This window comes from Lonchura striata, chromosome 14, assembly GCF_050655825.1.
Source record: "Lonchura striata isolate lonStrDom1 chromosome 14, ASM5065582v1, whole genome shotgun sequence".
NCBI classification, from domain to species: domain Eukaryota; kingdom Metazoa; phylum Chordata; class Aves; order Passeriformes; family Estrildidae; genus Lonchura; species Lonchura striata.
The window spans coordinates 6,832,537-6,844,791 of NC_140716.1; the positions used below are offsets into that span (position 1 = coordinate 6,832,537).

Consider the following 12,255-nt stretch of genomic DNA (forward strand, 5'->3'; position numbering starts at 1 on the left):
ACCTAAATCTGAAATAGCCTCTTCCCTGGGCCAGTGTCTCTAGCCCAAGGTACACTGCTTGTAGTCGACTGCAGAAGACAGTGGCCACACTCAAGCACTAAATGTTCTGCTTTCTGTACCTCCAAGGCAAGCTAAATATTTGAAATGTACCAAAAAAAAGGAAAAATATTAGAGATATCCATTCATAGGCAAGAAGAATTAATTTTGAGTATTGACTGACTACAAAAGAAACTTTGTTGCTTGATGACGAGAATCCACTGCATGACTCTTGCTCTTCTTTCATAAACAGGAACACAGTTCATAACTGAAAAATCCATGACTGACCTTGGTGTCAGCAACCAGTTCCAAAAGATGAAGCACTTTTCCCCTCAGATCTATTGTTGCAGGCTCTCTGCAAATTCAGGCAGTCATCACTGCATCGGGTTAAATCCATCACACAGGGAGAGTTGCCCTAAGATAAAATTCCCTCTTTTTTCTTCTCCTCTAATAAAAGGAGGTACCATCCTCTTATCCCAATAACTTTCCAGTTCTCCACAGCTTTGCTTCAAGAATTGTTGACTTGGTAAGCAAATACAGTAAGTTAATATAGTGTTATTGCCTAATGATCACAAAAGGTTAAAATAAATTAAGGAGTGTCACTCTTTTACTAATCTTTTTCTGTTTTACAGGGCACATGTTGGTGTGCTGCTACTGTTGTTTAAGATTATGATGCCTTTAAGGTTTATTTTGTGTCTTCAGGCTTCTGCTCTTTTGTGATTAAATGCATAGAAGCAAGTGGAATAGTAATTATGTAATTTATGCTCATACACTTCCTCCCACTGGCAGGTTGCTTCTTGACTGAAATTGTATTATTTGATTCATGAACAGCTACCTATTAAAGATGGTGGGGACAGATACTGCAAATCCCTAAGAGCAATCAGGAAAAAATATTTCAGCTACACCACTGATGTCAGGTCCATTTGCACATTTTTATCACTGATTCATGTTCTGTAATCTACTGCTTCAACTGAGAGCATTTATCCCTGCTCCTTCTGAATAACATTAAAAGCATATAGAGAGGTGAATCACACAACTCTAAGTGTGCAGTTCTTACCATTGATTCAGGCAAAATAGGAATAGAATTGTTAACCAAATTTGCAAATACAGAGAGGAAAAATTTTGCAGCTAAGGCAATTAACTGGTGTGTTTGTGTTTTCTTCCACTCTAAGAAAAGTAGAATACCTCTAAAGTGCCAAACACAGATAAATTAAATGGGAACAATTCTGCTAAAGGTAAAAGGGGTAACACTTCTTTCCTGCATGTATCCAGCTCCTGAGTGATGAAACTAATCATAGTTAAAGAGCAACACATTAATTACACAGCAGGGACACTTAAAGACATGGATGGTCCTGCGTTGTGCCAAGCTCTGTTCAAGCTTTTCCTTTAAGAAAAATGTAAAAGAGTAGCAAGGAAATCAGAAGGAGGAAGGAGTGAAGTAACTCAACCAAGGTGCCAAAGTGAGTCAATGAGAAACACAAAACAGATCCTGGCATTTGCCAGCCTGTGCCGTGGCTGGCAGATGTCAGAGCTTCTCTCACATCCTCAGATAGAGGAACTGTAAACTGAGTTTTGAACCATTCAGCTGCATTCCTCCAAGAATGAACTGCAGTCAGTGGATAATTCCAATTCTGCATCTACATTTAGGTCTGTGTAAATAATAGTGAGGCTTTTAAGATTGTGATCTGACAAAGATACTCTGCTCTTTAGAAAACTCTATTCTTTGACTGAGAACAGTAAGAAGCTAAAGGCAGTGTTTTTCATTGCAAAGGAAATGCATCAGTGTTTTGTCCTGTTGAAATCTGGAATGAGGGATTATGCCATTAATTCTGTGTATGTTGCTCTTTACAAAACCCCTGAGATCTATGGTTCTGATATTTTACAAAGACAGGACTAAAAATTGGTGAAAATCCTCTTCTCAAGCATTGCTTATTGTGCTGCAGTAAATACCAAGAGCTACACAAGCACAGCCTAACCAAGTATTCAGTCTTGTTCAGAAACAGCCTAAAAAGTTACTAAATGTTTTCTAAAATAAAACCTCTTAATAAGACAGTAAATTGAGTTATATTAACATTAAATCAGCCCCCCTAAAGAATAAGGTTTGTGTTAGTCTGTGACCTTATTTCACAAAAGAAAAAAAAAAAAAAATGTGTGTGGTATAAAAACACAGTTACCAAAGCTGTGTTCCCCTTCTAGGTGGATTTGCAGAAGAGTGCTACCAAGCAAGCTGAGCACCCTTGGATGTAATTATTACTACAGAAAAACACCTTCATTCAGGTCACAGAAAAGAACAGATGAATCCCATAGTACACATAATGCCTAAAAAAATACAGGTGAATGAAAGCTAAACTGAGCTAGGTATCTTTCCCTGTGTGACTGACAGCCTGTTTGAGAGCTGAACACAGAATTCATATTTGTACTGAACCATCCCACAGCTCTACAGCATCACATCTGTCACAGGAGGAATAAAACAAGCATTTTGGCACTTTCAATAGTTACCTCATTCACAACATACCAGCTCAGTGAAACAGCCAAAGCAGAGACAAGCAAGTCATAATTTCACCCCAAACTAATGTTTATTTTTTTGCAAGACTGTGAAAGGCTCAGGAAGTTTTAGTCTTTCCTTTCCCCGAATACCAGATCAAAAACAGGCAGTAGGTGGTCAGAGGAAGGGTCCCCAGTGTCTGTTTCATAAATCTTCCACTTTTCATCCATTTCCAGAATACAAAAGAATCCCCACATTTTCACCAAGAGTTTATAGGCCACAGTAAGAAATTTCTCTTTCCTCTCCAGAAATTTCCAAAGGCTAAAGCAAGGGCAACACATCCCACACGGGGTGCATCCAACTCCACATCTGGAAACCAGATACAGCTGCAGGGCAAATTCAGCTGACCTGCCCTGGTTTCACTGTCATCGTGCCATCTCCTGTGCGCCTGTGCATGTCCATGCATTTTGTCTCTGCTGGTTTGTCTCTGCCAGGCAGATAGAGTGGATGGGAGAAGAGGGCAAAGGGGCATGGGAGATCACAGAATTTTGGACACTGTCCCAGAAAACTTTCTCTAAATTCATTTAATCGCAACAAAATTGAATTTGGACCACCCAGAGTGCAGTACCTAAACAAGAAAGGCAAGAAAATGGTTTTAACTTGGAGACACTTCTTTTCACTCACAGACTACAAAGTCACTGTTTTTTGCAACACACACACATCTTAAGAATCAAAAATATCAATTTTCCCCCACAGATTTACTTCATACCAGAGAGTTTGCACCACACACAGAGTTGGACAAGGAACTCTGAAGTCCCAATCCCCACTCCTCCACAGAGCCTCCCAAAGATGGGGAGTAGCTCCTTCACATGCTCAAGCTAAAAAATAAATGGTAGCATAATGTACAGCATGAGAGATTAAAAACCAGACTTTTTAATAATGGATGCTGTTAATTTACAGGATATTAATATGGCATCTTTCTCCACTTGAAAATCGCTATTTTTTCATATTACAGAAAGGAATAGGGACAGCTATTACACAAAGAAACAACATTTCAGTGACACCACCAGACCTCAATTAAAAGTTCTGTGCCGCTTAGTATTGCTTCAAGGGATGGTAAAGAAACACTGACCCATTCCAAAGTGGTTTATGAATTGCTACTGATGAAAACTCTTGCTGAATAAGCAGGATAGGTTCTTTAATGCCACTTTCTTACAAGCAGAAACAAGGAGTGGAGAGAGACAGTAATTAATGTGTTAGTATGGAGGGAAACAAAGAGCCAGCAAAGGTCTGTCCTTTCCCAGCTATCAGACTGAGCAAGCTTCTCTAATATAGCTGGTACTGAATAGTTCTCAGGGGCTGGACTGAGGGTAAGCAATGCCTGATTGATTAAGGTACAATCCTGACAGTATTTTACAGCATGGATGAATATCCTTTCGCAAAAAAAAAAAAGAAAAAAAAAGAAAAAAAAAAACCACAAAAACAAAAACAAAAAAAAAAAAAAAAAAAAAACAAAACAACACCCAACCAAACAAACAAAAAATCAGGCTGCAGACAGCAAGTGAAGCCTGGTATTAGGGTGTGGAGCACATGAATTTAACAAGCTAAAGCTAATAGCACCTCCAAATATACCAAACTTCTACAGCATGTTGAGCACAAGAACCAGGTGGATTGGAAATGAGCTCTTACCAGTGCTTTGTTATGACAGCTGATTTCTGTGACAGTTCAGTGTTTTCTTCCAAGAAATCCAACCATTGTGGATTAAATGGCAAGAGAAGTGTTCACACAAAGCTCTAACAAGGTTTGTGCTGCTGTGCACAATAAGAAATGAAACCACTCTGCCAAAACAGGGGGCAGAGGAGAGGTGCCCACACTGGTTAGTGCTTCTCCCTTGGAAGAGCAGACACAGCCAACTTAGCACCTCATTTCTTACAAGCAGCATGACGTGATCCTCCAGGGCTAGACAAGGTCAAGATGGGTTTTATAGCTCACTCAAGATGGATTTTCAAAGTCTCTATTAACCACATGCAGTCCTCCAGTGGAGACAAAGTGAAAAGCATCTCCAAAGGACAAAAACACCCCAAACAAAACAAAAAAACAAAAATGCATTTTGTAACACCAAAGGATCCCTTACCAAGTTTCCCTGACGATGTCCCAAGCGCTGACTGAGGCAGACCCAGCCATCAGAGCAAGTTTCCCTGAAAACATTTACCAGGCTGCTCACTATCCTCAGCCAATCAGTTTGGGCTCCATTTGTTGGCAATTAACATGAAACTCCATTCTTGAGGGGGAAACAATCAAAGCAATAAATCTTAGGGCAGCCTCTTTCTTCCTGTTTCACCGAGCTCTGTTTTGCCTCTGCCACTTCTCCTGCTTCCTGGCCTAAAATCCCCTGGTTTTGCAGTGGATTGCACTCGGTCACTCCCCTTGGAGAAGGACAGGGGCAGCACTGAAGGTGCCCATCAGCCATTCCTTCCCTTTCCCTTCTCCTCCCCAGGGCTGGCAGGGAACACCCAGCAGGTCCCCCAGGGACGGGGGGATGCAGTGCCAGGAGCTCCCGAGAAGCTGAGGAGCCCCAGCTGGAACCAGGATGCTCCAATCCTGTGTGGTGGTTTTTGGGGAAAATTGGAAGAAATAAAAAATTTCTCAGAGTAAAGCACTGGATGATTGTGACATTCACATCCTCTGGCCAGAGAGACATAATTCTGTCTCTCAGGAGAAGCACAGAAAGAAAACAATCTTTATCTCTGCTCCTTTGTTTTGCCCATGTGGAATGTGGTGTGGAGATTGTTCACCTGCAGTGATTGCTGGGTTGGATTCTGGTGAAGGTTGTTTGGGATCAGTGATCAATGGATCCAGCTGTGTTGGACTCTCAGCAGAGTCATGAGTTTGGGTTAGATAGGTAAGTAAGAAGTAAGTATGTAGAATAGTATAGTATCTATTTACATAGTATATTAATGTAATATAGTATAGTTTTAACAAAACTATCCTTCAGCCTTCTGATCTGGAGCCAGGCATCAGCATTTCTTCCCTGAGTCGGGGTCTGCCACATTTTTACTATAGATGATAACAGGGGAAGGAGAAGTTCGAAGGCAGAGAGGGAGCACAACCCATGCTTAGAGCTCTCAGGGAAAGGCAAGGCTCATTTAAAAATGAAAAAGCCACAGTGAAGAGATGAAAGTCTAAGTTAACAATTTCACAGACTTCCTCTTTTTTTTTTTTTTTTTTTTTTTTTCTGCATTTCAGCACCTTGAGGCCTGGTTTAGAAGTCCCAGGTGAGGTGACACTCTCCTTTGGCTCACAGCTCATGCACACAGGGACAGTGAGACCTGACACAGTCAAGGGATGATGATGATAAACCACATACAAGTCACCAGTTGTTTCACATGTGCTCTCTTGAACCTCTAAAATGTGAAATGCACCCGCACTGAGCTGATTAAAAGCTCCTGTGAGTGTGAAATCTTCTCTCTGGAAAGGCTTCTACACCACAAAAGAAACATTTCATACATCATATTTGAAACAGATCAGAGCCTTAAAAGCAACTTTATTCGACTGCCATTATGAAACAGAGCTTTCATTGTCTGCCCCTGAAAGGCTTTGAGTCATCATCTTCCAGTAATAACTAATCCCTTGCTCACTCTGTACCTGACAATTCATGGACAGCCCAATTACAGGAGAGGAAAGTGGCACACCACTTTCAGAGGGTGGACTCAAACACTCAACTACTGTTAAAGGCTTTTGTTTCAGAGTACAATTCACTTAAGCAAATTCTGATAATCTACTTTGAGAGCAGACTGTAATAACAAAAATTTAAATTGCAGCAGCATCATCTAATAAAGACAGAGTCAAACATGATTACAAAAGTCAGGAGAAAAAAAAACAGTGTAATGTGAGAAACCTGACAACTACTTATTTTCTATATAATATCCAGACCTTACATTTTTATCCAGTTTCTCATGCCTAACTTGCTTCTTAATTATTAGTATTTCTAATTTGCCTTGTGTGCCCAATTCATACCAACACAGGTAAATGTGCCAAAGGCTACCAACATGTTTTTTATACAGAATTATGGCTGGCACAACTTTGGTGTTAAGGACTTGTGACTAGTTACCCTCATGAAGATCTGGTGAAATCTGTCTGTAACTGTACAGAGGTTAAAAAGTAAACACAACAGGAGGAATTTTCAGAATGGCATCATGCTCATATACACAGTTTCACAGGGAATTTTTATTTTGACCTCTCTTAATTCTTGAGTGTTTGATTTCACAGAGTAATGACATGAGCTTTTTATGTGCAGTATAAGGGAAGAAACCTTGAAGGGAATACTTAGAGTGAATTGACATTTAATGTAGTTCACTTTCAAGTATCTGCTCAGCAAGATGCATTCTGAGCATGGATCTCTAACAAGACAGAGGGAACCCTTATCTACAATCATAAAAAATTAAATGCAGCTAAGATAGATGTCACATGTTCCTGATGATAATCAGGAACTTCCTACCCTGTACTTTGTCAAACCACTCTCCTGCTAATGGACAGCTGCTGCTGATACCAGAGATGTCAGATATCCCCCAGGCTCTGAAGAATGCTCATGTATAACTAAAAGCTTTCAGATTTATCTCCTGAGCTGGTGTAAAACTCTGGGTTAAGACTGTGTAAGCCTTCTCACAAGTTGAGGTGCAGCCATAGCATATGCTCATGAAAGAAGGGAACCAGGTATTAACATTTGCACATTAACACCATCAGGGAGCTCATTAACAGAACTCTCTGCTCCCTCACACCCCAGGCCTTGTCTCAGGAGTATATCTGAGATGATGCCATGAGCAAGAGAGATGTCACAAATCTAAAGACAACAAAGTTTGTCTCTTAACTCACATTCACATTTTCCCATTAAGATTTCTATCATGGACAGAAAAGTGGCTGAATTATCTGAAGACTTCCTGTCAGAGAATGCTGTCATCTCTCAGACATATCCAAGATGTGCAAATAAGAAATGATCCTGCATCTCCTCTGTGCTGTGTGTGCTGTATTTCACAGCTGCAAATATTACAATCTTCAATAAAGGGAAGGCAACAATTCCCTTCAAGTCATGAAAGCACTGAGCTCAGTTGTGAATGACTGCAGACAGAGTGTGTTGTGACACATGCAGGAAGTGCTATGTTTTATAAGAAGATTATTCTTGCCAACATGATTTTGATAAGGAAGTCTTTGCAAAAAAAAAAAAAGTATGTTTGTTTTCCAAATCCTTATATAGTCCTTAGCACTCATTTATTTGAGCTTCCCCATAGAGCAATACTCTCTTTAATACAAAAGGAGCACCAAGCACGGGAATGAAGGGCTATGCTTGATTCATCCATCATACAATGAAGCAAAGTCACAGTCATAAGATAATATTAAAAATTTTATAAATAAAATTAATACCACAGGGAGTTTTATAAAATATTTATTTGGAAAAAAATCACTCTGTACAAATTTAACATTCTCAACACTCAAGTTTTATAAAAATGCTAACACAACAGAAAGACAAGTGAAACATTAAACTGCTCTTCTTAAATTACAAAGGAACAAATTCATTCTAAAGAAGCTACTGTAATTCTAAACAGTAAAGAGACCTTGATAAGATTTCATTTTTTCTCTATTACAGACAAATACAAGTATCAAAGGATGGCTTTTTCCATCCTTTTATGAACTTCTCCCCAAACACTGTCCACAACTAAACCAAATCCTCTAAATGGTTTACACTTTTACTGTACACAGCTTGTGCTCCAGGAAAAGTCAGCACAATTTTATCATCATTTTCTCAGTGCCTAACAAAATCTCACCCCTATAACATTTGGTACAAAATTGTCTGTACAAAGCAACATTGCTCATGTAAATTTGAAGCAAACTTAAAAGTTAAGAGCATTTATCTGTGCCTTCAATTTGGCATTGTGAAGAGAGAGTGATTAAGTAAAGTTTCAAGGAGGAAAACTGGGATCACTGTATTTTTCTTTCTTTTTAGTAATTACTATTGTATAAAAAATTCATATACTGCAGGTTATTAGGAATGGCAGATCCTAAATCTAACAATACTAGTTTCATAGTCTTCATCACAAAATTAGATTTTTTTGTATATTATTTTTCTCTCTTCATTTTAATCTATTTGCAAAAGCTGCTGTTGCATATCAACTGCTTAAACAGGAGAAAATGTCTCCCTACGGAATTAAAATCAGTAAAAACGTTCTAGTACTGTAAACACAGCTAGAATGAAAACTGACAAAACACAGTGTGACAGGTAAGCCGTTGTCTGGAAAGCTTTTTTCACATTTTCTTAACACAAAATATGGCTCACATATTCACAAACGGAAGGAAATCAAAACAAAAAACAAAAACAAACAAACAAAAAAAAAGAAAAAAATAAAAAGAAAAAAAGAAAAACAACCCTCCCCCTCCCCAAACTATTGAAAGGTCCAAGTCACAGCCAGGGGTGCCAGGCGGGGTCCATCCGGCACAGGTTGTCCAGGCTGTTGGCAGCTGCCACCAGGGTGTTGACTTTGCTTTCCCCTCCCTCAAACTGGGCGAGGTTGTGGAGGCGAGTCATGATGGCAGTCACAGCTTTCTGAACCAGAGAAACCAGCTGCTGGCTGTCCATGTTCTCGGGCTGCCCAGCTGCTGACAGCGGAGAGGAGGTGTCCTCTTGGGTTTTTTTGTGCCACGCAATGATTTCATCCCTTAGCACAGTTTTTAGGATGCCATCAACCTATATGAAGAAGAAAAATCAGATTATTGCACTTAATCCACAGAATGATCAGGTTCTATCAGATTACAGAATTGTAACTAGATTTCAGTTGACAGTATTTTGACACATTTGGTGCCACATTGCAATTTCAGACTTTTCAAGGCAAGCATGGCTTCCAAACATTTTATTATTCCCTCTCCATGTATTCCTTCTCATAAAAAGCTTCCCACTACAAAAGCACAGCGCAATGACTCCTACAGAAATTAATAACATATATTAAGATATTGATACACAGATACAGTTGTGTACATCCTATTTTTAAATTACTCCACTAAATTCATGGCTTTTACCACACACACAGACAGAAGTCTTGGGGAAAGATCTGGAGTACTTTGAAAAGCTGGAGGGTTTTATTGCAGTCATTACACTCTCGGGGAATATTATTTTCTGCTACACAGGGAAAGAACACTGACTACAACATCCATACATATGTATCTAATAGATATACACATATATGTTATAGAGGCCAGTTCTATCCCTGGATGAAAAAGAAATGCCTGCAACGAATACTTTCCTATTTTTTCTCATCACTGACTTGCGTTATTGGTATTAATTTGCCAACTCCAACAATCTCAAGCTTCTAAAGCAAAATTTTATGTGTCCAAAGTCAAATCAAACATTTACACATAACATAAGGAATTTCCAAACATTTCCAACATATCAGCTGGCCTTTGTGATGACCTCAGGGTAAAATTTAAAAACAAATCCACACCATCATTCAGCTCCTACCTTCACCAAAAAAGTCCTGTTTTATTTATAAATTGTCAAATACAAACCTGCAAAAAAGGTTTACAAACCTTGAAGTTTGGCTGTGCAAAGCAGCGAGCTACAGCAATCATGGATGCAGTGAGGGGCCCCGACACCCCGATGGTGGTGAGGAATTCCGAGATGTTCGGGGTGAGCCGGAAGGGAACCGGGCGGTTGGCGTCCAAATCCCCGGTGGCATCGTTAATGTCAAAGCGAAAGTACGCCACGTTCAGCTTGCCAGTGTCCTGGGTTTAACAGAAAAATGCACAAAAACAATTGAAGAAACTGGTTTTCATTCATGGAACCAAAAAAGTTGGGGTTTTGTGTCTGTTATTGCCGAGTTCCAACAGTACTTTTCACTCGTTTAGCCAAACAACTTCTGAGCAATGAAGTTATAAATAAAGGCATGCACAAAGGTAAGTATTGCTCTCAAAATGTTGTGTCCAAACCCTTTATTAAATACATATAATACCAAATTTAAGGAATAGATGACTCTGGATCCTGATCTATATGGAGTCACTATAATAGACCTCTGGAGCAACATTCAGTGTCCAAGGTTCACTGTGGGTAGACAGCTGAACACTTAAGAGAGGGATCAAAAAAATCCTAATTGCTCTACAGACTATAGCTCTCCATACATTAAAATGACATTGAGACTTTAATAAGTACCACCTTTGCTCTTTTTTAAGGTGGCAAACATAATTTTAAATAGTGGGTTAAAACAGAAAAATCTTGATTAAAACAAGTTGTAGCTTGATGGATATGCTCAAAAGAGGATGATATTTAAAAAGGAGTACAGCCCTTTAAGAAAATGAAGTTCTATATTTTAATTTTCTTATAGCTAATTGATTTAATACAAAGGTATTTTGAAAGCAAAATACATTAGAAAGAAGACTAAAAGCAGAGACTTATCAGTCATTTACATGAAGAGTTCAAGTATCTAAGAACAATTTCACAAGGTTCTAAACTCTCACCACAGAGGGCAGAGTTGATGTCCATGGGCCTGCAGGTTAAAGTACTCCCTACAGGATGTGCAATCACACAGAAATAAAAAGCCTACTGAAACGCACTGTTAATTATCTATGTTGAACTTCAACTCATTTCAAAAGCACAGTGCAAATATCCATGTGATCCAAGACGAGAGAATGAACAAACTGAAGCACACCTGGGCAATCTGTAGCATCTCAGGGTTGAGCCTGTTCAAATGAAAGATGAATTCTGCAAAGCCAATGAGGGCTAACTGGATGGTGAACATCTTCCGGAAGGTCCAGTAATCCGTGGCATTGGGGAAGGTGTGCAGAGCCCACTCCTTCAGCATGCTGCGAGGCACCATGTTACTCTGCACCTCCTTCAGGATGTCTCTGAGAACCTGCACAGCAAAAGGGTTAGTTGGAAAAAGGCATTTTTAATACACTTCTTAGCAAAAAACAAATCGACCTAAAACAACTACCAATCTGCTCTAAATAGCTGTATCTAATTTTAGAAAAAGCAAAAAAAAAACCCTTCCAAAATATTTAATTACTATAGCATATACTAGGCCTAATTAGTTGGAAAAAGAAGGATCTGTTCTGTTACACCAGAAAGCATGATAGTCATGTTGACTTCAATTAAAGGGCTGTTAAAGTTTCAAATGTAAGAATTCTGAAAATAGAAACAAATGTTACACAGCACTTCCATTTTTATTTTGTAACAAAGAAAGTCTGAGACAATTGTTTAAACTACATCTGTAATACATATCTTCTGGGTATTTTTTAAAAGCTGTATTTGGAATGGGACTGGCATTTTATGTATAAATTTGCACTAACACTAAGAAAAAAAACCACATAAAACCACCTTATATATCACAACTAGTTGTTTGATGCAAGGTTACAGAGAGAGAGAGCTTTGTTCTTTCTGAGTACTTAATTTATTAGGTGAGATTGCCCAACTGCTTCTGTTTGGCTTAGATGAATGGATCCCCTGGCAATTTTAAGAGAAATATTAGAAGAACATGGGAAGCCTGCCTCACATACCATGCTGAAGCTGCTTATGTAAATTAGAAATGCTACTTCCCATGCTGTCAATTAATTATTTTTAAAGCACTATACAAGAGAGAAAAAAAAAATCAATCAGCACCCTGCCTGTTTTCAGTTGCATTTACCCAAAACAACTTCCAGCAACACAAATACAGTTTTTTTTAATAAAATCACTCCAATATCACCTAAAACTGAAG

At 38.9% G+C, this 12,255-nt stretch overlaps 1 protein-coding gene across 4 annotated transcripts in view; it reads right to left on the reverse strand.

Moving 5' to 3' along the window:
* Window positions 1-7,945: 7,945 nt before the first annotated feature.
* TRRAP (transformation/transcription domain associated protein) overlaps window positions 7,946-12,255 on the reverse strand; it is a 74,682-nt gene continuing 70,372 nt past the window's right edge. For all 4 annotated transcript variants that reach the window (XM_085591709.1, XM_077786879.2, XM_085591707.1 and 1 more), the window contains 3 exons: window positions 11,209-11,412; window positions 10,094-10,288; window positions 7,946-9,257 (listed from right to left, as the gene is read on the reverse strand). In XM_085591709.1, coding sequence (XP_085447835.1) covers window positions 8,973-9,257; window positions 10,094-10,288; window positions 11,209-11,412 — 684 coding nt within the window. In that variant the 3' untranslated portion in view covers window positions 7,946-8,972. The remainder of the gene's footprint in view (window positions 9,258-10,093; window positions 10,289-11,208; window positions 11,413-12,255) is intronic.